At 42.2% G+C, this 25,765-nt stretch overlaps 1 protein-coding gene across 1 annotated transcript in view; it reads right to left on the bottom strand.

Moving 5' to 3' along the window:
- Positions 1-1,903: 1,903 nt before the first annotated feature.
- Positions 1,904-25,765, bottom strand: part of cdc27 (cell division cycle 27) — a 147,536-nt gene continuing 123,674 nt past the window's right edge. The window contains exons 14-19 of the mRNA XM_043675341.2: positions 24,736-24,944; positions 12,084-12,201; positions 8,501-8,629; positions 8,330-8,404; positions 6,291-6,471; positions 1,904-2,972 (exon numbers count right to left, since the gene is read on the bottom strand). Coding sequence (XP_043531276.1) covers positions 2,881-2,972; positions 6,291-6,471; positions 8,330-8,404; positions 8,501-8,629; positions 12,084-12,201; positions 24,736-24,944 — 804 coding nt within the window. The 3' untranslated portion in view covers positions 1,904-2,880. The remainder of the gene's footprint in view (positions 2,973-6,290; positions 6,472-8,329; positions 8,405-8,500; positions 8,630-12,083; positions 12,202-24,735; positions 24,945-25,765) is intronic.

Here is a 25,765-nt window from a genome sequence, read left to right on the forward strand (position 1 = left end):
CTGGATCATCCATTCTGCACTTCTAATTGAAGATAGTTGCAAATGTTCAGTCACGTCTTAGACATTAATGTGCCTTCTTCCTTGAACCTTGAGAGTGGGGATTTTATGGTGACGCCTCCTCCTCCTGTTCATTGTTTAATTGGCAATTTCCATTTAAGGTTGGACATAGCATAACTGCAGGCTCTGATCTGATGACTGTGGGATCATTTAACACTGTTGACTGCATAGTGCTTTCACTCTTTGGTATGCCGATGGTCCTGTGTTGTCACTTCACCAGGTTGACAGGTATGAATGATGCTGCTCCTAACGTACTATCCTGCAGGTCAATCTCCTGGCTTAGTGATGCTAGAATGTGGTATATGCTAGGTTACAGACTGAGTTGAATACAGTTCAGTGCTGTGGATCGCTCAGTGCTCAGATTTACAACTTTATAAGCTATTGGATCTGTTCCATATCTATTCTTATTTAGCACAGGAGTACTGCCACACAACATGATGGAAGAATGGATCCTCATCTTCCCGACATGGACATCACTGGCCAGGCCAGCATTCACTTGTCCAGCTTAGAGTCAAAACCAATGATGTGGATCTGCAGTCACATGTAGGCCAGACCAGGAAAGCAGACCAGGTTTTTTTGACAATCAACAGTCATGTCCTGGTCATTAAAAATCTGGAATTGAGAGTCTATTGAATTCAAACTTCAGCATTTGCAATGGCAGGGTTCAGAGTCCCCAGAAACTTACCTGAATCTTAGCATTAATAGCTCAGTGATAATACCACTAGGCCAATAATTGATGCATCTGTTCATGGAGGTATCTGCAACAGATAGCCTCACTAATCTAAGTTTAAGAAACGTTTTATTGTTACTTGTTCCTCACCATCTGCTAAATATCTAGGCTAACAAATATAGCCACCTCCAAAGCCTTACTTTGTGATTGGCACTTAATTACTCTCCCTTGCGGTACATTAAAGTGTCCTTGCTACACTTAGCACTTCTTCCAAGTGGTCAACTTGTAATTATCACCAGTTTCTCTAATGGTAACAGATGTCAGAGTTCACATTCAATGTTGAGGACTCCCAGAGCAACTCTTCTGATTGGTAACTATTGTACAACAATTCTGTTAAATCTTTACAGGCAGTGGGATAGAGCATGTTCATGAATAGTAACTGAGAAATGTGATGGATTATTTGAAAAGTAGGATTCAGGTAGCTATGATGGATGAGGCAGTTCTTCATCTCGCCTGTGAAACAGCTCTTAATTTCGACATGTTCCACTGACACTAACGAGGAGTACTTTGCAAGATGGACTGCCTGGGCACATCTTTGTCATTTCTCGTACAGAAGTCAGTGGCAGATAGGTCATCTGGTTTTATTCCTTTTCAATTTACCTATTTTGTTCTAGTACAACTCAACAGCTTACCAAGCCATTTGAGACAGCAGGGATTAGAGCAGATCTAGAGTGACAGACAAGTCGAAGAGTAAGGATGACCAGATCTGCTTCTCGAAGGCTACTAGCAAACGAGGTGCGATTTTTTTAAACTCCATATTTATTAATGGAATTCAAATTCTACCAGTGAAGATTGCGAGTTGCTGTTGTAATTACATTTTAGCCAAGCTTGAAAGCAACATGACAGTAAACATGGTTTGGAGATAAATGAAGACATCTGGAGAATTGAATTTACCTGATTTATACTGTATATTCTGTGATATCTTTTGTAATCTCAGCATTTTACCAAAAGTAAATGTAACAGTGAATCTGTAATAAATCTTCAACTGCGTTTAATTTAACTTTCACACATGCACAAGACTTAAGAATGTGATATTTACATTCTATTCACAACAGTTCATCAGCATGATAGCAGTGATTATTCCAAGGAGTGTCATGATTGATATTTGCAACCAAAAAGTTTTCAAAGTATTTTATTTTTGATTTTTTTTCACATCATTAAACGGAGTTGCAAATATATTAACAAAAAGACTTTTTCTAAGACTGTACAAATATCTGAAATTAAAAAGGATAAGCAACAGAAAAAAATCCACTTAAGACACCAAGTTACAGTTTTAAATGAAAATGAAATTAAAAAAATAGACTACATTTCACACATCCACGCGCATACATACCCACACGCACAGACACACATTGCATTTTCCATTCGTCAACACTTCTGCTGATTCCACATTGATAGCAGGCTCTTGATATCAGTGCGACCTTAAAGAATGCCATCAATGTAAGTAACCAGCATGTGTACTTTCCAAAGAGGCTGCTTTGCGCTCTATGGTGAAGTAAAGACAAAGGACTGGAAGAGATGCAAAAATGCCTCCATTCACAGCTACTAAATTGCCAAAGCAGCACAACAGCCACTATAACCCAAGTGCTGCTTGAAAATAGCTGTTAACTCAACAGCTTGCAGTTTATACAAGCCAATCATTGAGGTAATACCTGCCACTGGACTTGGAACTCCCATCCAGACACCCCCCCACCAAGGATTTTAAAGGGAATTCCTTTTAGGATGAAAGGGAGTTAAAAACAGCAGCACAATTATGAAGTTGGTGACAGTGATGTCAGGTCTTGCATGAGCAGAAGTAGCAGAAGGAGAGGGAATTGCGCAAGTTCACTTTCAGATCAGTAATAACACTTACATTTAAAAACAAAGCCCCCTGTTTAACATGTATATTGCTGAGGCTGGAAATTAAAAGGTGATGCTGACAGGCTTTGTTGTAACCAAGTGATGGGTCTCTCCAGCCTACGTTTTTAACGTTGGCAAACTGCACCAAACAGACAATGCTCAAAGCAGAAATATAGGCCCAATGTGAGGGAAAGAGGGAAAGGCCAGGGAGTAGCAGCTCTTGCTCCGAAACCATATTTTGGCTGGTATGGCTTTTACAAGTTGAAGCTCTCATCGCTCTCTGCTGCGTGAAGCTGGGTATCATCAGCATCGGTCATGCTGCTTTCCTGGGATTCATCGGTTCCAGCTGTGACAACAAAGCAGAGTTAGTGTCTAATTACATTAATCGGAGGTAGTAATTCAGCTGCTGGCAAGTGCTTTGTCTCCAATTCTAGAAATGTCACAACCAAGAATTGTGGAGGCACTATTAAAACCATAAAGGAACTAGGTGATTCAAAGTTTTGTTGGTGGTTTGTGTAACGACTAGTCCCTCACGACTGTCCATTCAATAAAGCCATGGTTGTTTTGTTTCTCAACCTGGTTTGCCTGCCTTTGGAGTGTGCCCCTTGATAGTTAGTTTAATCAACTGTTCAAACATGTCATGATACTCCCCCAAGACAGGAGGGACATAAACATGGACCTCCTGGCCCATATGTAGGGACTCCACTGTGCCAGAAGACCGTATGCCTTTCATTAAGGATAATCTATTAATCAGTTCCAATATCTGTGTAACACTGTGAATGCAGAGTTAGTTGCATTGTTTTTGGAGAAGGTGTTCCAGATTTCCACAACTTCATACTAAAAATGTATTTCCTAGAATAAAGCTTTTTTACAACAATGAAAGTAGTCGTTTAGACCGCCAAATCTTTACAACAGCAATTTAACTCACCCCATTTTACCCAAAACCAGATTTTCCACTCAATCCTGCGAATTCTTTCACCTCATGTACTTGCCTAATTACCTTTTAAAAGTCAGTTCCAATTCCTGAGTTCCCTTCTGAATGGTCCAACCTGAGGATAACAGTACTACCATTGTAATCACCTGAAAGCCTTCTTTTCTGCTGTTGTTAATGCAGCCTTCATCAATATAGCTACTCATTTCTTCCCCAAATTTTCTGACATATCTAAGGATTGCACGGCCGTGATTATTTAGCTCCCAGCTTATAGCCACATCTTAGTAACAGTGCCCGCATCAACCGTACGGCACAGAAACAGACCATTTGACCCATATTCAACACAAAGTTCCTCCCAACCTCCATCACACCCTCAGTGTACACAAAAATATCATTTTAAACTTAAATGTTTCTGCTTAACTTGCATGTGCTACAAGCATTTCTGTACTGAATCCTCATTTGGTAACTATCCCAACAACTATCTCTGTTTCTTTTGACTTTCTACGGACTTAACCGTTTATAGACTAGCTACTATTCCCATCATAGAATAAGATAGATCTCTGTACAGTTTGAGGGGATTTGACTGCAGTAGGAACCCAGATGGTCAACAGGATAGGAATTAAATGAGGAAAATATTTATCCAGCAGTGAGTCAGTGACAGCTCCTGTTGAAACAAGTAGATATATTTAATTAATTGGAGTGTGACACCTGTATCTTTATACTTTCTGATATAAATGTCACACCACAGACATACATCCAAAATCAGAGATGGCATAGAGCACCCCTCCTTTTTGTGCCACCATTATAAGGTCTTCAACAGTGAAGACATCTGGCACAGACATTCTGGGGCTCTGCGACATGTTCAGTAGGGCAAATCCAAAACTTCTTGGAATTTATTTTGGCTGACAATTCTGCCTAAAGACTTACAATTCTAAGATTATACTAAATGAGCAGAGATAGTTGGCAGTAAATTTTTAACCAGAGGGTTGGGACAAGTTAAGTTTGATGGTAGTAGTTTAGGAAAGGCATACAAAGGATACTCAGAATAAAGCATTTTCTTTATTATAATTATTGTTGATTGTTAATTTCCCGATTCAATAATGCTAAATAATTTTGATTTAGACAATAAATCTTGGTCTGATAAGATACTACCATTTGTCCACGTATCAGAGTGAACACAGGGGTGGGACATGCTTCATTCCAGCAAACCGATGTACAACAGTGTTGCTTCATTGCTAAAGTGGTACTATTAGTAGACAGAGGGTGGTGGTGGAAGGTTGTTTTTCAGACTGGAGGCCAGCGCGCCACAAGGATCAGTGCTAGGTCCACTGTTTTTGTCATTTATATAAATGATTTGGATGTGAACATTGGAGATAGCAGTTAGTAAGTTTGCCGATGACACCAAAATTGGTGGTGCAGCGGACAGCAAAGGAGGTTACCTCAGAGTACAACAGTATCTTGGCCAGATGGGCCAATTGGCTGAGGAGTGGCAGATGGTGTTAATTTAGATAAATGTGAGGTGCTGCATTTTGGAAAGGCAAATCAGGGCAGGGCTTATTCACTTAATGGCAAGGTCCTGGGGAGTGTTGCTGAACAAAGAGACCTTGGAGTGCAGGTTCACAGTTCCTTGAATGAGAGATTGCAAGTAGATAAGCTAGTGAAGATGGTGTTTGGTATGCTTGCCTTTACTGGTCAGTGAATTGAGTAGAGATTTTGGGAGGACATGTTGTGACTTTACAGGATATTGGTTAGGCCACATTTGGAATACTGTCTGCAATTCTAGTCTCCCTACAATAGAAAAGATGTTGTGAAACTTGAAAGGGTAGAAAAGATTTACAAGGATGTTCCTAGGGTTGGGGGATTTGAGCTGTAGGGAGAGGCTGAATAGGCTGGGGCGGTTTTACCTGGAGCGTTAGAGGCTGAGGAATGACTTTAGAGGTTTATCAAATCATGAGGGGCATAGGCAGAGTGAATAGCCAAGGTCTTTTCTCCAGGGCAGTAGGAGTTCAAAACTAGAGGGCACAGATCGAATGTGAAAGGGGAAAGACATAAAAGGGACCTAAGGGGCAAAATTTTTTCATGCAGAGGGTGGTGTGTGAATGGAGTGAGCTGCCAAAGGATGAGAGAGAGGCTGGTATAATTACAAAATGTAAAAGACATCTGGATAGGTACATAAATAGGAAGGATTTAGAGGGATACGGACTAACTGCTGGCAAATGGAACTATATTAATTTAGGATATCTGGATGGCATGGACGAATTGGATTGAAGGGTCTATTTCCATGCAGTGCAACCCTATGACTCTAACTATGATTCTAATGATAAGTAATGGCACATTCTGGTTTAAAGGACACAAGGGCAGCTTGTTGGGGCTATCAGAGACATTGAGCGAAGCTTGATTGTTGATGCCAAAAGAGATTAATTAGTCTCCATAATTCTCTAGCTTAAGAAAATTTCAGACATATACAGGCAGAATGAGAATTTGTCATACACACTTAAGATAATGTACTTTTATAACTGATTATTTATCTCTTCAGTTTAACAATATGCTCAGGGCAATGGATAATTTAAAATTAAGTCTGGGATGGTTAGGAACATAACAGGTGTTCCTGTACTTTAGCTTCAAGAAAATTATCAGAATGAGATCAAATACTCCAAACTTACCAAGCCTACTTTATGTTAGCCATACAAAAAAGGCATTCTCATTAAATTGGGAGAATGCATTAATACCAACCTGTATCATATTGGTACCCCTCACTAAGCTGCCCATCATTTGTCACAGGCTCTTCATCATCTGGTAAATAGCGCTTGTCAATAGCCTCTTTGATCTGGTTGTTGGCTCCCTTTGGGTCAAGGTCCATGGCCCAGGAGAAGTTCATCAAAGCCAGGTGCGTCTGTCCTAACTTCTTGTAGACCTAAGAGCAATAAAGTCTATATGTTGGAAAACGGTGATAGGAGATAAATTTCTGAACCCAGAAGCCTAGAATGGTGCATACATTATGAGCCACCTGTCAACCTTCAATGATTTATGCATATAGACAGCCAGGTTAAAAACAGGAGAGTATGAGATGAAATCTCTTCTGCCAAAATGTGAGGAAAGGTTGAATGGCACAGTTCAAAAGAATGCATAGGAACGAGGAACCAGAGGGATGTGCACACATCAATATTTGACACAAACAGGTCATATTGAGAAAGTACTTTGATTTAGATTCCCTTTGGCCCAACAAGTCCACACCGACCCTCCAAAGAGCAACCCACCCAGACCCATTCCCCTACATTCATCCCTGACTAATGCACCTAACACTATGGGCAATTTAGCATGACCAATTCACCTGACCTGCACATTTTTGGACTGTGGGAGGAAACCGGAGCACCTGGTGGAAACCCACGCAGACAGTTGCCCGAGGCGGGAATTAAACCAGTGTTCCTGGCGCTGTGAGGCAGCAGTGTTAACCACCGAGCCACCATGCCGCCCCCTTTGCAAAGCACATAACCTGAGACATCAAGTACAAAAGCAGGGAAATCATGCTGAACCTTTAAAATACTCTGATTAGGCTCCAACCTCAGTTTTACATCCAATTCTAGATACATGTTAGTAGAATATGGAAGCCTTGAGAGGGTGCAGAGATTTACAAGTCAATTTCTAGGAATGGGTTCTTAATTTACAAGGTTATGGGAGTTGTACAAGAGCATGACCAACTCAGATAAAGATAGGCCAGTGGAAAGCTTCCCATTAGTTGGTGGTACAAGGATGAGAAACACAGATTCAAGATTTTGGGCAAGATGTGCAGAAGGAATGTAAGAAAGGCCCCTTTTTTTTTTAAATGCAGTGAGTGGTAATGACTTGGAACATCCTGCCTACAGGAATGACGGAAGGAGAAACAACAAAATCAAAAGAAACTAGATGAATGTTCAAAGAAAAATGCGCAGATGTATGTAGAAGGACAGTGAGTGCAACAAACTGGATTGCTCTTAGAAAGAGCTGATGCAGCCTGGATAGATCGAAATGGCTTCCAATTCTGGGTTGTGCCATTCTAGGATTTTCCAACGTTTTGCAGTGAGAATTAATGCACCAGCTTCTGCCTCCATTGAAAATACCACCACTGGGACATGTCTCATAAATGCCCAAAAATGCCACAGAGGACAGATTGGAGTTAATACCTAACATACCAGTGGAAACGTTCTTTAACATGCCTAAGAATTCATATCTTTAAGATGTCAGCTGTACAGGATACATGAAATTATCCACTAAATATCTTGATCTTAATTCACAGGAAATAAAAATAAAACTGATCAGATTTCTATACAGTTTCTCCATTTAACACTTTTTCACACTCACCAGTTCCGATCAAATGGGTGATAATGACACCTTTAAAAATTTCCAGAGTTGGTCGGTGACAGATCGATGATTTGAAGGTTGTCCCAACAACAGCAGGTATCACATCAAGTGTGTGAATTAAATAGTCTGAGGAACTATTAAACTCTCTCACCCCCACATTCCCCTCCACCAAACCAATATATACAGACATGCCCAGACTGACCCCATCCGCAGTACAAGAGACCTGTCCGAATGAAAGTATTTTGAGAAGCCCAGAGTTAAGAATTTTCTTCAGAAGTTGTGGAACTCAAAGAAGGGGCACAGTAAGTGGCAATCTGGGTGAGATTGTAACTGCTGGAAAAAGTCTAACCTTATGTTTCAGACAATATTGAAGGGCAGCAGAAAGTACATGCATGTGGCTCCCAATAATTTGCAGGTCAAGTGTCAAATCTTACCTTCCCTATTAGAAAGTAAACAAGTGACTCTTTGGGGACTATTTGTTTCAGTTCCTCAAGCTCCTGTAAAGCTGCCTGATGAAAAAAAGAGAGAACTCATGAAAAGCTGAAATCAAGACAACCAAAAACAATGCAGAGTGCCTTGTACAAAAATCAACACAGCAAACTTACTTTGTATTTTTCATTTGCAAACAAAATGGAGGCTCTGTGGAATTTGCATAGAGGATTTTTTGGGTCTATACTAATGGCTTTATTTAGTGTTTCAAGTGCACATTCAGACTTCTTTAGTGCATGCTGGACCTGTAAAAACCAAGAAAAAAAGCAATGAAGCTTGAGAATGTAACAGAGCATTCCTTGACAACACTTGAAGAGGAAGTCATACAGAAACAGGGAGCCACCTGCCTGTTCAACAGTTTAGTTCCTGTTAAAAAAAACATTAAGAATGCTTTAAGAAGAGAAATCTCTGATGTCCTAGTCAACATTCTTCTTTCAATCACACCCAAACTGATTTTCACCTCAGACATTACAGTACAGTACAGGCCCTAAGATCAGACTAACTCTCATACTCTTCATTATACTATCTTCCCTGTGCCTATCCAAGAGCCGCTTAAATGCTGCTAATGTATCTGTCTCTACTACCATTGCTTGCAGTGCATTCCATGCACTGAACACTCCGTGTAAAGAACCCACCTCTGACATCTCCCCGAAACCTTCCACCAATCACCTGAAAATTTTGCCCTCCTTGTGATAGCCATTTCTGCCCAGAGAAAAAACGTCTCTGGCTATCTGCTCTATCTATGCATCTCATCATCTTGTAGACCTCTATCAAGTTACCTCTCATCCTTCTTTGCTCCAATGGGAAAAGCCTCAACCTTGCTTCATAAGGCATGCCCTCCAGTCCAGGCAGCATCCTGGTAAATCTCCTCTACACCCTCTCGAAAGCTTCCACAACCTTCCTATAATGAAGCAACTAGAACTGAACACCATATTCCAAGTGTGGTTTAACCAGGACTTTATAGAGCTGCAGCATAACCTCGTGACTCAATCTCCCTGCTAATTAAAGCCAATATACCATATGCCTTCTTAACAACCCTATCAACTGGGTGGCAATTAACAGTTTCTCTGTGCGTACTACCATGTTGGCTTATGTAGATTGCTCCTGAAACCTAATTCATTGGCTGTGGCGTTTTGAGAGAGATGCACCACACGTTTCTCCTTTACGAGATACAGTGACACAGACCTTGCATTACAGATAAGTTTTCAAACTGGATTACACTGAATAGCTTTAATCTCGATTGAGCGTCCATGAGATGCAGCTACATCATAAAATTTACTGATCAATATCAGCAATCTATGGGTCAGTTCGAGGGCAGCAGCAATGGTCAAAGGGCCTGTACTGCGCTGAAATATTTTATGTTCTATGTTCAGTTCAGGATTCAGAGGCAGACAAAGAATTGGGTAGATTCTTTTTATACACAAGGTCAATTCTCTGAAATTTCCATTTTAGAAGTTCATCCTCAATTTCATTATAGCTTTCTTTGTTTTCATATTAGCACCTTTTGCCCTTACACTGCCAGAACACATAATAAACCATTAGGATTAGAGATTAAACGCAGAAATAATTAAATGCATAACAAGATAATATTTGTGTCTTTGCTCCTAGCTCGGCTTAGGTTACCTGGAGTTCCTGTGACAACTTGAGCAGCCAAGCCTAACCAATGTACATTACTGTGCAATTTCATTGATGGTCAGTGTCAAAGCAGGTCCTAATACTGTCCTTACCACATGTGAACACACCTATCCAGCAGGGACTACAACACTCTAAGTAAAATTTGGAGCTCAAGAAAATTGACCAGTTACCTAGGGAAAACTCATATTCAATGAGCTCCACAAAGGAGATTAGATTAGATTAGATTAGATTAGATTACTTACAGTGTGGAAACAGGCCCTTCGGCCCAACAAGTCCACACCGACCCGCCGAAGCGCAACCCACCCATACCCCTACATTACCTCTTATTACCTAACACTAAGGGCAATTTAGCATGGCCAATTTACCTAACCTGCACATCTTCGGACTGTGGGAGGAAACCGGAGCACCCGGAGGAAACCCACGCAGACACGGGGAGAACGTGCAAACTCCACACAGTCAGTCGCCTGAGTCGGGAATTGAACCCGGGTCTCTGGCGCTGTGAGGCAGCAGTGCTAACCACTGTGCCACCGTGCCGCCCGTGCCGTTCGTAGGAGAACACGACAGGTGGCCCAACCTGTCTTTATGGCGATTAATTAGCGATTCTACATGGGCCTAGGAGGAGGAGTTATCATATAATCCAAAACATACTTTGTTATATTGTGAAGTGTTAGGTGCATCAGCTGTTGAGGTGTAGACACTGGAGTGGTTTCGCTGCAGCTATCGTTCGTAGGAGAACACGACAGTGAGGTGGCCCAACCTGTCTTTATGGCGATGAAAGTAGCAAACATCAAATCCAGGATGAAGCGTGTTTCCGTACTGTGTGGGAACAGGCCCTTCGGCCCAACAAGTCCATATCAACCCTCTGAAGAGTATCCCACCCAGACCCATTCCCCTACATTTACCCCTGACTCATGCACCCAACCTTTACATCCCTGAACACTATGGGCAATGTAGCACAGCCAATTCACCAAACCTGCACATCTTTGGATTGTGGGAGGAAACCAGAGCACCTGGAGGAAACCCACATAGACACAGGGAGAATGTGCAAACTCCACCCAGACTGTTGCCCAAGGCTGGAATCAAACCTGGGTCCCCGGTGCTGTGAGACACTGTGCCACCACGCTGCCCACAGGGTTTCCCTTTCTTATTTTTCCCCATATGCCCTGTGAAGCACAGTGGTGATGGTGGACAGGGATGGAGTAGGAGAGGGAGGGATAGAACAAAGAGGAAGACATTATTCTACATTTCCTCTGACTAACGCACCTAACACTATGGGCAATTTAGCATGGCCAATTCACCTAACTTACACATCTTTAGACTGTGGGAGGAAACTCATGCAGACACACGCAAACTCCACACAGACAGTCACCCGAGGCTGGAATCGAACCCGGGCCTCTGGTGCTGTAAGACAGCAGTGTTAACCACTTTGCCACCCTCACATTACAAACTCAAGCGATCACCTTAAATTGGTATTAATGTACACTCAGGATTGTTTAGCATGTACTGCCCAAACGCAGGTACATACTTAACAGCAAATGCCTATTATGAACAGATGGAGGAACAGCTTTGATTTGATGTGACAATTGTTGGGACATGCAGTTTATGCCCTTGGCATTGCACTGGAACTAAAACTCATATACTGTTGCTCAACAATGTGGTAGACAGACATACATGGATGCCTTTTAACACTGAGCAGCAGCATCCTATCAATGAAAACCCAGGTCTGTGAATGCACAGGAGCAGAAGGAAGGACTTGCTTATGTTCTTAATCAAAATTTTAAAAAGATATTATTGATTGTTCAAGTTAACTAAGTTGTCCAGGCACCTTTCAGCTCTGAAAGTGAATGTCTTAGGCAGACTTGCAAGATTGAGCCATTCGCAGCAAATCTGATGTGTACAGCTGTTGTCCTGCAGGATAGCTTGAAGTACGAAGTTGACATTCTTGCATTTGTCGAGATGAGTGCAACAGAAAACGCCTTGCCAACTCATCTTTTTTCTTCAAGCAATATTCAAGATCTGCATTACCAAGTGACTGCTTTGGGTTTCATTTTGTTGTTTACTTACCACACCAATATGACACAGCAATACTGAACTTTGGGGATTGATGTTAAGAGCCTTTCGGAAATGAATTTCTGCCAGGTTGAACTTCTCTTGCTTATAGTAGATCATTCCCAGACCATACCTGCAGAGAGAGATTACATAGGCCTCAATCTATACCACAAACTTGCTCAGTAATTTGCAAGTTAGTTACTCATCTCAACATAAAAAGTTCCACTTAAAAATATTTGTTTTTTCAGATGGCTGATATGTGCAAAGCAAACAAAATCTAGCTACACCAACCTTTGTCATGCATAAAATTTTTACTCGAAGTGATATGGCAATTGGCAAAACAAAAAGGAGAAAATGAGCGTTCTGTGACTGGAGGGGATGAAATCATTCAACTTTATTCAGTACATCTTGCCTACCTCCAACATCTGAAGACTAAAACAATAAGGCTGGAAACAAAAAGAGAGACTTACCTGGTGAGCTGCATGTCTACTAACATAGATCCCCCATAATTCATTCAACCAAAGAAGCTGCACAGTCACAAGAAACTCAATACAAAAAACATAAAAAGACAGACCTATGTTGCAGTCATTAACCTCATGCTGCCCCCACAGTTGCAACATGCCAATCAACTTTCCAGGATTCTAATCAATCAGTCAAGCTTCTCATACGTAATAAAGAGAACATTGTGCCACATGAGCCACGGATAGGTACAGAAGAAAAGTCAGCCTCTTCCTCATGAGTTGCATTTAAACATAGTCCCTTGAATAGCAGCTTGGGAACACACAAGATAAAGTAAGAGTCTAACTCAGCAACTTACCATCACTTGATGATAAAAGCTGGATGTTTAAATTCATTTTGGAGATCACTGGCTCGACAAACTTTTTGCCTATCCCTAACTGCCATTGACTAGGCAGTGCTGAACCTGAACTATTGGTCCATAGTTTCTGGAAAATTTAAGGAGGCAGCCATCAAAATTAGGGATTGGAAAAAGTGAAAAGCTGATGCTTCAGAGAGCAAGAGGAAAGGTCAAACTTTTGATATTTGTACAGGAGGTTAACAGATGGAGTGAGGTTAGCAGGGAGAATAAAACAGGCCTGGGCACTGGGGTCAAACAGATAATACAAATAGTAGAGTACAGAAGTTAGGACAGTAAGCACAAACTAGATGCAACACAAATGGTTCAATCAAGTCTATTTGTGTGTATCCTAAACGTGAGCGTGCTCACATCACTATTCCTATAATCATTCACTTGCTCAATTACATGGAGATGTCAGATTTGCCAAAAGCACAAACCATGAAAGTAAACTCTGCAGCCTCAACTTTGTGAAGAATTTTCTCTTAAAATGCTTCTTGTATCAATAGGAGTATCTGTGTGTGTGTGTATATAGGAGTATCTGTATGTGTGTGTGTGTATAGGAGTATCTGTGTTTGTGTACGTGCGTGTGTGTATTTTACTCCTTTCAACACCTAGAAAAGCTGTTTCTACTTATTATAATATTGCATGATTCTGAACAAATATATTATGCATCTGTAAACAGTTCTTCAACAACAAATTTCCCATTCCTTTTTTCCTCAAGTCTACCTGAATAAATTTTAATAGGAAGACACCTTCATTGCTGAAGCTGTGTGAACATACTATGTGCAATAGCTGGTACAACACTTAATAAACATTACAGCAAGTCAGCTGCAAAATAATGCAACAAAGAATTAAAGGCAGAGATGGGGCAAGTGGAGGAAAGGTGGCCAAACTCTGGCTCAGAAGATTGTTACAATGTGTGTAAGAAACTCTGATTCGCAGACACTTCAAATATATGTTATAAATACCATACTTCATAAGGCACACTCTGGGCAGATTTAGTACTATGCATTCCCATCTTGAGCTACTGCAATTTCTGAAAGATCTTTGCAAATATGACAACTGTACACTTGGAAGCAGCAGAATAATAAAATCTACAAGTTCTTGAAAAGAAGTCTATGGAATCTGTGGTTGTTTTTGAGAATGATTTAAAAGGACCTATAAGACATTCCATCAGGTGTAAAGGGATGAACTGCACTTTTGCTAAGATCCATGGGGCCTGGCATTGTCGGACCTGAAAGCTGTGTCAACAAGAAGAAAGTTAACAAACAACAATGACATTAGCAGATACAAAGGAAACTTACAAGCAAAACAGCTGGTGGATAAAGGCAGTCAGTACAAAGAGACAGGGATGAATAGGAGCACAATTCTTGCAAAGAGAAGCAAATATATCAGGAAGCCATCAGATTTCTGTCTTGTGCATAGATCGGAGAGCTGAATTAAAAAAGGTCTAAAGCATGGAAAGCAGTGAGAATAGCTCAGATGACGTTTTCCCAAAAGCGGACCAACTGTGAGATGTGATTTGATTGGTCAGTTGAAGAATTCTAGAAAAGTTCACCATCAAGACTTGTGGTGTGCCCAGGAGTGTGCCCTGCTGATGATCATTCCATGACATTTGAAACCAAAGGCTGTTGTCAGGCAGTTCTCTCTATGTATTCTGAATGAATTTTAAAAAGCATATTTTGGAACTGTGCTGCTATGTAATGTCACACTTGTGTGGAAGTGATGTGGATTTTTGCAAATCATATTTGTTGGATTGAGTATTAAAGCGAAATTTCCAAGGTCTTTGTTGGTGAGTTGGGTGTTTCCTCAAACACATCCTCATCTACAACTGCATTGCAGTTTAGAAGTCCTTGGAAGTGTTCTCTCCATCAGATTTCATTGTCTTCTTTGACTGTCAGATGTGTTCCATCCCTACTCTGTAAGAATGAGGGTGTTGGATCTGTATATTGCCTTGATGGCACTGAAGACCACCTGAATGTAGTGCTTTAAGTAATTGTAACTCCTTAATCCATCATTGGTGCCTGATTTCCCAAGTACTTCTTTGTAACTCCACCTTTGCTCTCTGCTTTGCCTTGCTGGTAATCTCGTTTTTGCTACCCACAGAGCTTTCCTCTTCTTGTCGTTGAGGTCTTGGCAGATGTTGTCTTTCTTGTCGAACCAGTCTTAAATACTTACTTGTAGCTGATAGTTTCCTCACAGAATGAAAAGATGACTGTCCTCTGCTGGTCTTTTAGTTTATGGCCTGTAAATATTTCTCAGAATTGCCTTCAATCTGAAAGTAACCTATAATATATAGTTAAATTAGCAGCCATCACCAACCAATGCACTTATGACTTACCCACGATATCACTCATTTGCGCTGGGCCTCTGATCCTGGGCTTCAATTTATCCTGCTTAAAAAATCCTCACGAACCATGAGCCGAGAAAGTGAACAGAAAGCACCTCTTCCCTGCCACCTCCAAATTCCTCGAACTACATACTCACTTGGGCTGTCTTTCACTCTGGATGTGATCCCTCCTTCCTGACTGTGCTCTCTGAAATCAAGCTGAGGTCAGTGAGGATAAATCACACTCGTTAAGCTTCAATAGTAATTAACATTTATTAACGAGGTAGTTGGCTATCGTACAGACGTTTCGTTACCATGCTGAGTAATATCATCTGTGACTTTTGTGAAGCACTGTTATTCTGTCCAGCTCAGTTTTGCGTAGGTGCAGTCTGTTGGGGTGAGTGTCACTTCAGAGACTTTGCTGTAGCAATCTATACATTGGGTCTATCACTGTTTGTTGATGGTCTTTTTGGTAGAAAGCTAGGCTTCCAAGAACTCCCTTATGTATCTCTGGTTGGCTTGTCTTAGAATGGTTACTTGGTCATAGTCGAATTGATGGTCTGCTTGGTCTGTTAAATGGAGATGAGGGAGAGTGGATCATGTCATTTAGTTGCCAGTTGGTGTTCGAGAAGTTAGGTGACTAGTTTTCTTCCTGTTTATCTGATGTTGTGCTTGGTGCAGTTGTTGCAAGGGATTTTGTATAACCACATTAGTCTAACATGTTGTAGGTATGGGGTCCTTTGGTGTAGTTGGTGTTAGTTGGTGTGCTATCATAATGGAGGAGAAAGTGAGGTCTGCAGATGCTGGAGATCAGAGCTGGAAATGTGTTGCTGGAAAAGCGCAGGTCAGGCAGCATCCAGGAAACAGGAGAATTGACGTTTCGGGCATAAGCCCTTCTTCAGGAATCCATAATACCTAGTGGTCATAGCAGCTGGCAGTTAATTCTGATATGTTCTTTACATGGGGGAGGTGGCCAGTGTGTTGGAAAGTATAGTGCCTTCTTGGCATTGGCAGATGAAGCTGATCCATTGTTAGCAAGGACTTTATGCACGAGATTTTCTTCCTTGCACAGTTCTGGTGTTTTGCAGTGTGTCACGGCTCTTTTGAACAGTGTCCTGACAACTCTGTGGATGTTAGGGTGGTTGCTATTGAGGTTGCGGTCCAGGTGGGTGGGTTTTCTGTATACTTGAGTTGTAAATCCCACTTTGGTCATCAGTTCCACCCTGCAATCTTGGAATGGGAGTTGGCAGTTGTTTGCTTCCTCCCTGGTAAACCTGCTGCTGGTGAATATACTGTTAATGAGGTGACGTGTTTCAGGTGGTCTTGTAGGTTTGATGACGACAAATGAATCAGCTACGTATCACATTCAGTTTCGGATGGATTGGTGAAGGGCTGTGTTTTCAAGTCTCTGCTTGACTGCTAATGCTCTTCGTCCTGAGGTGAGAGAGCCCTTTACATGCCATGGACTTATTGGTATATCTGGCCATTGAAGACAAAATTGGTGGTGAAGCATAGGTCTAGTAGCTTGAACATGTTGTCTGTGCGGATGGTGTTGCTGGGAGTAATTGTTACTGGATCCTGTAATAGTGTGACAATTGTTTCCTTGGCTAGTGGTATGTCAATGCAGGTGAATAGGGCTGTGACAACGAATGACACAATGATTTAATCCTGGTTAATTTTATTGCTAGTGAGGCTGTCAATGAATTCCTGGCTGCATGAATGGAGTGGTTGGATCTGCTGATGAGATGTTTCACTCTTCGTTGTAATTCCTTTGTCAGTTTGTGCGTTAGTGTTCTTGGTAGCGAAACTATGGATCTGAGCGGGATAGCCGGTTCATGTACTTTGGGGAGTCCATAAAAGCTGGGCATGTTGCAGCCTTCTGGTTATCTGTCCTGTTTAAGTGTGTTCAGCATGTATATAATCCTATCAGCTAATTGCCGTGTGTGGGGTCTGTCTCCATCTGTTGGTAGGTGTCGGTATTGTCCAGCAATGCCTGGTCCGTTCATAAAAACAATCATGCACCCTTTGTCTGCTGATAGTGGAATGATGGTTTTGTCTTAGAGTCCTTTTAGCGCTTTCCTTTCTAGTGCACTGCAGATGTTCCATTTGTTTCTCCGATTTAGTGCAAAGACTATGGTTTGTCGGATTGCCCTTGCTGTGTCTAACCTTTAAGTTTGCTGGTCTTCAATGTTGCTTCAAGGGCAGCTGGGAAATCAGTTCTGTCAGCATCTCTCGTTTGAAATTGAATTTGCATATTAGGTCAGCTTTCTCAGTGTCATTAAGTGTTACTTACGTTGGATAGATTTCTTATCTATGCGTCTGATTTGTCTTTATTGTTGCAGTGTGTCAGTTAAGCCAGTTTCTCTTGCAGTGTAAGTCTCTTCCTGGTTCTGGTCTTGTGTTGTACGGTACTGCTGGCTTTCTCCAGAGTCGCAGTCCATTGTTCGCTGGTCGAGTTCAGGTACTGAGATTTTTGGTGTGCAATTTTGAAAGTGTTTATGGGCATCATTAAATCATGACCCTTACCATCCGGTGTCCATGCTGTACTGCCATATGTCTGGATTGTTGGTTGTTTAGGGATGGTTTGTACTTAAAACTAAACCTGGTGTCTGGCGCATTTGTGGAGGAAGTGGAATTGTTCGCTAGTACTGCTGTCGGTTGGCGAAGCCCTCCCATCGTCAGCCCAGCTTGAACATGTTGCACCCAGGAAGTCATTCAGGTTTTTGCAAAGATCTGTAGCTCGGGTTGCGGATGAGGTAGTTGGTTAGCTTACCAAGTTGCTGCGTTATTGTGCAGACATTTCATCACCATGCTGGGTAACCTCATCAGTCTGACTTGTATGAAGTGCTGTTGTTCTGTCCTGCTTGGTTTTTGTGTGGGTCTGGTCTGTTGGGTTGAGTGTCACTAATGGATCTTCTCTGTAGTGGTTTGTACACTGGGTCTGTACATTCGTTGATGCCTTTTCAGTAGAAAGCCAGGCTTCTGATAACTCTCTTGCTCTTGCCTTGATCTAACAGAAACAACGGATACATTACGTAGACGGCATATTTGTCATCAAATGTAGAAGACCAGGGGAAATACACCACTACAATAACAGTATACTCACCAGCATCAAGTTTACCAGGGAGGAAGAGAACAACAACCAACTCTCATTCCTAGAACAGTAGAACTGATGACCAATGGGGGATTTACAATCAAAGTTAACAGAAAACCCACCCGCACGGACCATATTCTCAACTACAATAGCAACCACCCGAACATCCACAAACAGAGCTGTGTCAGGACACTGTTCAAAAGAAGCACAACACACTGCAACACACCAGAACTGCTACAGGAAAATGAACACTTACACAAAGTCTTTGTTAACAATGGATACCCAATCAGCTTCATCTGTTGATGCCTGTCCAACAGACAATGCCAAGACAACACTGTACCCTACCAGCACACTGGCCACCTCCCATTATTTGAACAGTGTATCAGAATCACCTGCCAGGCTGTTATGACCACTAAGTATCATGGTAGCACACCAACCAACACTACGCCAACTACTTACCAGGACAAAAGGACCCCATGCCTACAACATGTTGCACCAACGTGGCCAACAAAATCCCTTGCAATAACTGCGCAAGCACAACGGACAAACAGTAAGGAAATTAGCTACCTGACTTCACGAACACCAACAAGCAACCAAACAACATGATCCACTCTCCCTCATCTCCATACACAGACCAAAAGAGCCATCAATTCCACTATGACAAACCATTCTAGGACAAACCAACCAAAGACACACAAGAGGAGTTCTTGGAAGCCTGGTCTTATACCAAAAAGACCATCAACAAACAGTGATAGGCCCAGTGTATAGACTGCTACAGCAAAGACCCAAAAGTGACACTCACCCCAACAGACCAGACCCACATAAAAACCAAGCAGGAGAGAACAACAATGCTTCACGGAAGTCACACTGAAGTAACCAAGCATGGTCACAAAACATCTGCACAATAACCCAGTAGCTCAGGAAGCTAACCAACTACCTCACCCACAACCTGAGCTACAGAGCTTCACGAAAACCTTGGAATATTTATTAACGCCCGAATCATGCTTCAGGTGACTGATTGATAACCGTCCCTCTGTCAGCTGAGTGACCTACTTAATTAACCTTTTCACTTGATACTTCATTTTAAAATGCAAAAGGAAAAGATTTACTGGTTCTATTCTCACACTGCCTCTAAATTGCCTGAACTATATACTCGCTCGGGGTGCGTCTTATTCTGGATGTGACCTCTCCTTCCTGACCATGTGACATTGCTGAGCCCTGAGACTGAGTCACCTACTTCACCAAGAAACATTTCCTCCTTGAGGCCCTGTCCTCACAGTTCAGCAGCCCAGCTGTCCCATGTATCCAGTGTGCCTCAATCCTTCACTGGTGCACTATGTCCTCTCCCCAGATGATTTCTTCCTTCAGCCATTAACGTAGTGCTGGCATTAGAACTCTTAACTGCCACCAAGCCATGCCCTACATACAATAAAGTGCTCAAACAGCAGTCCAATTTCCAATATGGTCGTGACCCCATAATGGAAAGCCCATTTTCAAGCTAACTCAATATTTCCATGCAGCCTTCAGGGCTGTGGAGTGGACAATCTGTCATTCAACACCAGCTCAGCAGGTTAATATCAAACTCACAAGAGAGCAATGAAACGGAAGACCCATAAAAGGAAAAAAAAACATGATTTTTGCAAAAAAAATACAAGCACAGCCAAATTAAACAATCTAAACAGCATTTTCTAAAACCAGCCACGTAAATATTGTGCAAAGGTTATAAGGCAGGGAAGAATATGGGAATTCACAGAAGCAATTTAAATGGCAATATCCTAAAGGTGCTAAACCCTTAGCAATAGCAAAAGTAGAACAGTTGGGTTAGTTTCTAGCTGTCTTGGTAAAAACATCAGAATCTATGCCCTTATAAAACAGTGAAGAGCTGAAACAGATGGTTCTTGGACTTTTGAATTTTATTACCATTAGCTGAATTCTCTGCCTAAATAAACAACGTCAGCTAAAAACAGAACTTTGAAAGCATATTCAACTGATTTGTCTTAATTAGAATTGATCTTAGAATTTTTTATTCACTCACGGGACATTGGTGCTACTGGCTGGTGTATATTTATTGCCTGTCCCTAACTATCCTTAGAAGACAGTGAAGGGAAGGAGCGAATTCCAGGATTTTGACACAGCAGTGAAGGAATGACAATATACTTCCAAGTCAGGATGGTGAGTAGCTTGGAGGGGAATTTACAGGTGGGGTTCCTCGGTATCTGCTACCCTTGCCCTTCTGGATGAAAGTGGTCACGGGTTCGAAAGGTGCTGTTTTTGGGGAATTTCTGCACTGCATCTTGTCGACAGTACTGCTGTTTCTCAGCTGTTGGTGGTGGAGGGAGTGAATGTTTACGGATGTGTGGTGCCAAGTGATTGCTGCCCTGGATGGTGGCAAGCTTCTTTATTGTTCCATCACACTCTTGACTTGTGCCTTCTCGACAGGTGGACAGGCTTTGGGGAACCAGGTGGTGAGCTGTTCACTGCAGTATTGCTAATCTTTAACCTGCTTGTGCAGCTACAGTATTTATATGGCTACTCAAGTTGAGTTTCTGGTCAATGATAACCCCCAGCATGTTGAAAGTCGGGGAGAAAATCACTTATGTCAAGAGCCTGTGGTTAGATTGTCTCTGATTGAAGATGGGCATTGCTTGGCATGTGTAGTGCAAATGCTCTTTGCCACTTTTCAGCCCAAGTCTAGATATTGTCCAGGTCTTGTTGCATTTGAACATGGACTACTTCAATAGCTGAGGAATCACCAATGATGCTGAACATTACAGAGTCAGCAGACATTCCCATTTCTGACGTTGTGTTGGAGGGAAGGTCATTGATGAAGCAGCTGAAGATGGTTGGGCCAAGAATACTTCCCTGAGGAACTCCTACAGAGTTGTCCTAGAGCGGAGATAATTGCCCTCCAACAACCATCTGCCTATATTCCAGACCTGACTCTAACCAATGAAGAGAGAGCTTTCCTTCCTTATTTTCATTAATTCAATTTTGCCAGGGCTCCTCGATACCACACCCGGTCAAATGCAGCCTTGCTGTCAAGAGCTGTCACTCTCACCTTACCTCTGGAATTCAGCTTTATTGTCCATATTTGAACCAAGGTTGTAATAAGGTCAGGAGCTCAGTGGCCCTGATGGAACCCAAACTAGGCATCACTGACCATAGGAGAAAGTGAGGACTGCAGATGCTGGAGATCAGAGCTTAAAAATGTGTTGCTGGAAAAGCGCAGCAGGTCAGGCAGCATCCAAGGAGGAGAATCGATGTTTTGGACATAAGCCCTTCTTCAGGAATCAGAAGGGCTTATGCCCGAAACGTCGATTCTCCTTCTCCTTGGATGCTGCCTGACCTGCTGCGCTTTTCCAGCAACACATTTTTAATCACTGACCATATGCTGCCTGATAGCACTGTTGATGACACCTTCCATCACTTTACTAATGATCGAGAGTAGACTGATGGGTGGTACTTCGCTGTGTTGGATTTGTCCTGCTTTTTGTGTAAGGACATAGGTGGGACATTTTCCACATTGTCAGGTGGATGCTATCACATGCAATGAATTGTATTAGCTGAAGACTGATATCTGTGATGCTGAGGACCACTGCAGGAGGCAAAGATGCAACATCCAAATGGCACGTCGAGCTGTGGATTGCTGTGAACAGGTTAGCCTTATCTTTTGCACTGACAAGTTGTGACTTTCCATCATTGAGGATGGAGATACCTATGGAGCCACATACTTCAATAAGTTGACTAATTGTCCACCACCATTTATCGCTGGATGAAGCAGGGTTGCAAGGTGACATCTCATTTATAGGTAATGCTTGTTGCTGCTCCTGGCATGCCTTCTTGCCCTCTCCATTGAACCAGGATTGATCCCCTGGCTTCAGGGTAATTGGTAAACTGGGGAATTACACAATAATGCAATACAATACAGCATAGGAACAGGCCCTTCGGTCCACCAAGCCTGAGCCAATTCCACTCCTTACTTAGAGCTGCTATTTGCCCACGTGTGGTTTTGTATCCCTCTATTCATCTCCCATTCATGTATCTATTGAGACATGGCGTAAACGTTGCTTCCACCACCTCCACTGGTAGGGCGTTCCAGGGCACTTGCCAACCTGTGCGCGAAAATCTTTCCTGGCACTTCTCCCCTAAACGTTGTGCGTCTCACCTTGAACCTGTGCCCCCTTATCGTTGACCTTTCCACCTGGGAAAAGCCTCTGATTATCCAACCTATCTATGCCTCTCGTAATATTGTAGACCTCCATCAGGTTGCCCCACAGCCTCGGTCTTTGAGTTTATCCAAACTCTCCTCTACCTCCAGACCAGGCAACATCCTGCTAAAGCTTCTCTGCATCCTCTCCAAAGCATCCACATCCTTCTGGTAGTGCGGTAACGAGAACTGCATGCCATGTTCTAAAAGTGTTGACAGTGTGTAGCTAAACGAGCAATGTGTACTTACTCAATCAGGTCATGAGGTTGCAGATTATGTTGGAGTATTGTTCTTCTGCTGTTGATGGCCCTCAGTGCCTTGTGAATGCCTATGCTGGAGTTGCTAGATCTATCCAAAGTTGGACTGATTCAGGATGGTGTTAGTGCCATGCAAGACAACGGAGGGTATTCTGTCTCTGCAAGAACTATGCAATGGTCACTCTTACTGATACTATCATGCACAGACACATCTGTGACATGCAGCTTGGTAAGGATGAGGTCAAGTATGTTTTTCCCTCTTGATGGTTCCCTCACCACCTGCCACAGACCCAGTCTTGCAGCTATGCCATTTAGGACCTGACCAAATTGATGAGCCATGCTATTGCTGACCTGGGATACATTTTGCATTTTTGCCATTCTCAGTATATCCTCCAAGGCTGAGGGAGAATGGTACTTGGTAATCAGGAGTTTTCCTTGCCAATGTTAAACCAGATGCCATGAGATGTTTTGGCTCCAGGGCACCATTTGGAATACTGCGTACAGTTCTGGTCACTGCATTACCAGAAGGAGGTGGATGCTTTGGAGAGAGTGCAAAGGAGGTTCACCAGGATATTGCCTGATGGAGGACATTGGCCATGAGGAGAGGTTGAGTAGATTAGCATTATTTTCATTAGTAAGATGGAGGTTGAGGGGGTTCTCGATTGAGGCCTACAAAATCATGAGAGGTGTAGACAGGGTGGATAGCAAGAAACTTTTTCCCAGAGTTGGGGACTCAATTACTTGGGGTCACGAGTTCAAAGTGAGAGGGGAAAGTTTAGGGGAGATAAGAGTGGAAAATAGTGGGTGCCTGGAACACATTGCCAGCAGAGGTGGTAGGAGTGGGAATGACAGCATCACTAAAGATGAATCTAGACAGATACATGAATGGGCAGAGAGCAGAGGGATACAGATCCTTCAAAAATAGGTGGCCGATGTAGATAGAGGATCTGGATCAGCGCAGGATGGGAGGGCAGAAAGACCTGTTCCTGTGTTGTAATGCAAGGTTGAGGACGCCAAAGAAACACCCGAATGACTGTATACCACTGCTTGGTCTGTCCTGCTGGTGGGGCACAATATATCCAGGGACGATGATGGTGGTGTCTGAGTCATAGTCATAGTCATGGATTTATACCACACTGACAATGTCTGCCTATTGTTTGATGCTCTCATAATTTTGTCATATTCCAGATGTTGCAGAGTTTTTGCTATTGTCTTTTCTGGTGCCTACGTTAATGCAAGGTGGTTCACCCAGTTTTCTTTCTCTGTTTACACTTTGTAGCAATTGATAAAATGGAATGGTTTGTCAGGCCATTTCAGAGGGCAGTTGAGAGTTTATCACATTGCTGTGGACCTGAAGCCACATCTTGGCCAAACAAGGCAAGGATGGCAGCTTTTCTGAAGGACATTATTGAACCAACTGAATTTTTCTGACAATTGGCAGTGGCTTCTCATGGACATTACTGGATATTTTATTAAAGTCCGATTCCATCATCTGCCTCAGCAGGATTCAAATCTGGATTCTCAGAATTGATTTTTTAATCAGGCTTCAAATTCAAGGAGGAACTGAAGAATTATTTAGTCAGTGTTTTGTATCTCATGATTACACAAAACAATGGTCTGAATGGCTTCCCTGGTATCACAAGCTTGTTTCCATCAAGTTTAAGCAGTGAATTTTAGACCATCACAAGGTGACATGTTTGCTGATCAATGCAATGCACTCACTTTTTAATTAACAGCCAAAATCAGTTATTTCAATCTGATTGTGCAGGGAACTTACACCTGTCAACTTAAGACCCAGACGTCCCACCAAAAGGAACGTGCTTGCTTGTTCCCATCCAAAATAAATTACTCACTGCAGCAAAATCTCAGCAGTTAGTTTACAAACCTAAAAAGGCACTGCTAAACATGAATAACTTGCGCTTACCAGGCATTGTAGTGTTGAGAGTTTACATGAATTGCATTTCTGAAACAGGCCAGTGCTTTGTCCAACTCTTCCGTTAATACAAACTCATGACCAAGGAGAGTGTACGCATAAGCAAAGTTTGGGTCCACTTGAATGGCTCTCTGGAAGAACTTGATTGCTATATCATGCTCTCGCTGCAAGCTGAAGCAGTTTCCTGCTGCACACCAAGCCTGTATGAGGAATGAAAAAAATCTTCTGCAACTGTAATGGCTACGTCCATTCCATACACAAATTAACCCAAAATTACAGGGCAATAGAAGCATTACTTTAAGGATCAAACAAATCAGGCCCTGGTAAAATCCATAATAAACTATGAACACTGACGATTTGGCAACGCTTGGTACATCCTCTACTCAACGCCAAGTCTGAACATGTGTTGGACATACAAAGAATACAAAAAACTGTGGAAGCTGGAAATTAAACAAAAAGAAAGTGCTGGAGATACTCAGTACTGATGAAGGGTGACTGGAATTGAAATATTTCTCTCTTTACAGGTGCTGAGAGAGCGGAGTTTCTTCAGCACTTTATTTTTAACCTGAAGAACAGTCGGCTGCCTTATAGAGGATTCTTGTCTTCACAAAACAAACATAAAATGAACAAACCATACTTCCAGCATCTGTGAACACATGGTCTTGTGTCCAAAAATGAGGTAGTTATAGATTAGTGATCTGTGCAATTGGTTTCACCTGAACTGGTCTCATATGAGGGTACATTAGTGAGTGAACAATGAGAAATAGAGTGAACCAAGGATAAAAGGAACAATGGACAGGCAGGTGAGTCAGAATCATTAAAATGGAGGAGCAACTGAAACAAGTTCAGATTTGAAGCAACATTTTTTTTTAAAAAATCCCTTCACAGGACTTGTGCATTGCTGACAGAATTAACATTTACTGTCCATTTCCAAATGCCCTAAAACGATGTCAAAGGGCAGGTGAGAGTTAAACTACATTGTTATTGGGTTTGAAGTTATGTCTCAGCCAGATCGGGGGAG

Source organism: Chiloscyllium plagiosum, unplaced genomic scaffold (assembly GCF_037043375.1).
Source record: "Chiloscyllium plagiosum isolate Xiang-an unplaced genomic scaffold, Cpla_swu_hap1 HiC_scaffold_32, whole genome shotgun sequence".
In the NCBI taxonomy this organism is placed as follows: domain Eukaryota; kingdom Metazoa; phylum Chordata; class Chondrichthyes; order Orectolobiformes; family Hemiscylliidae; genus Chiloscyllium; species Chiloscyllium plagiosum.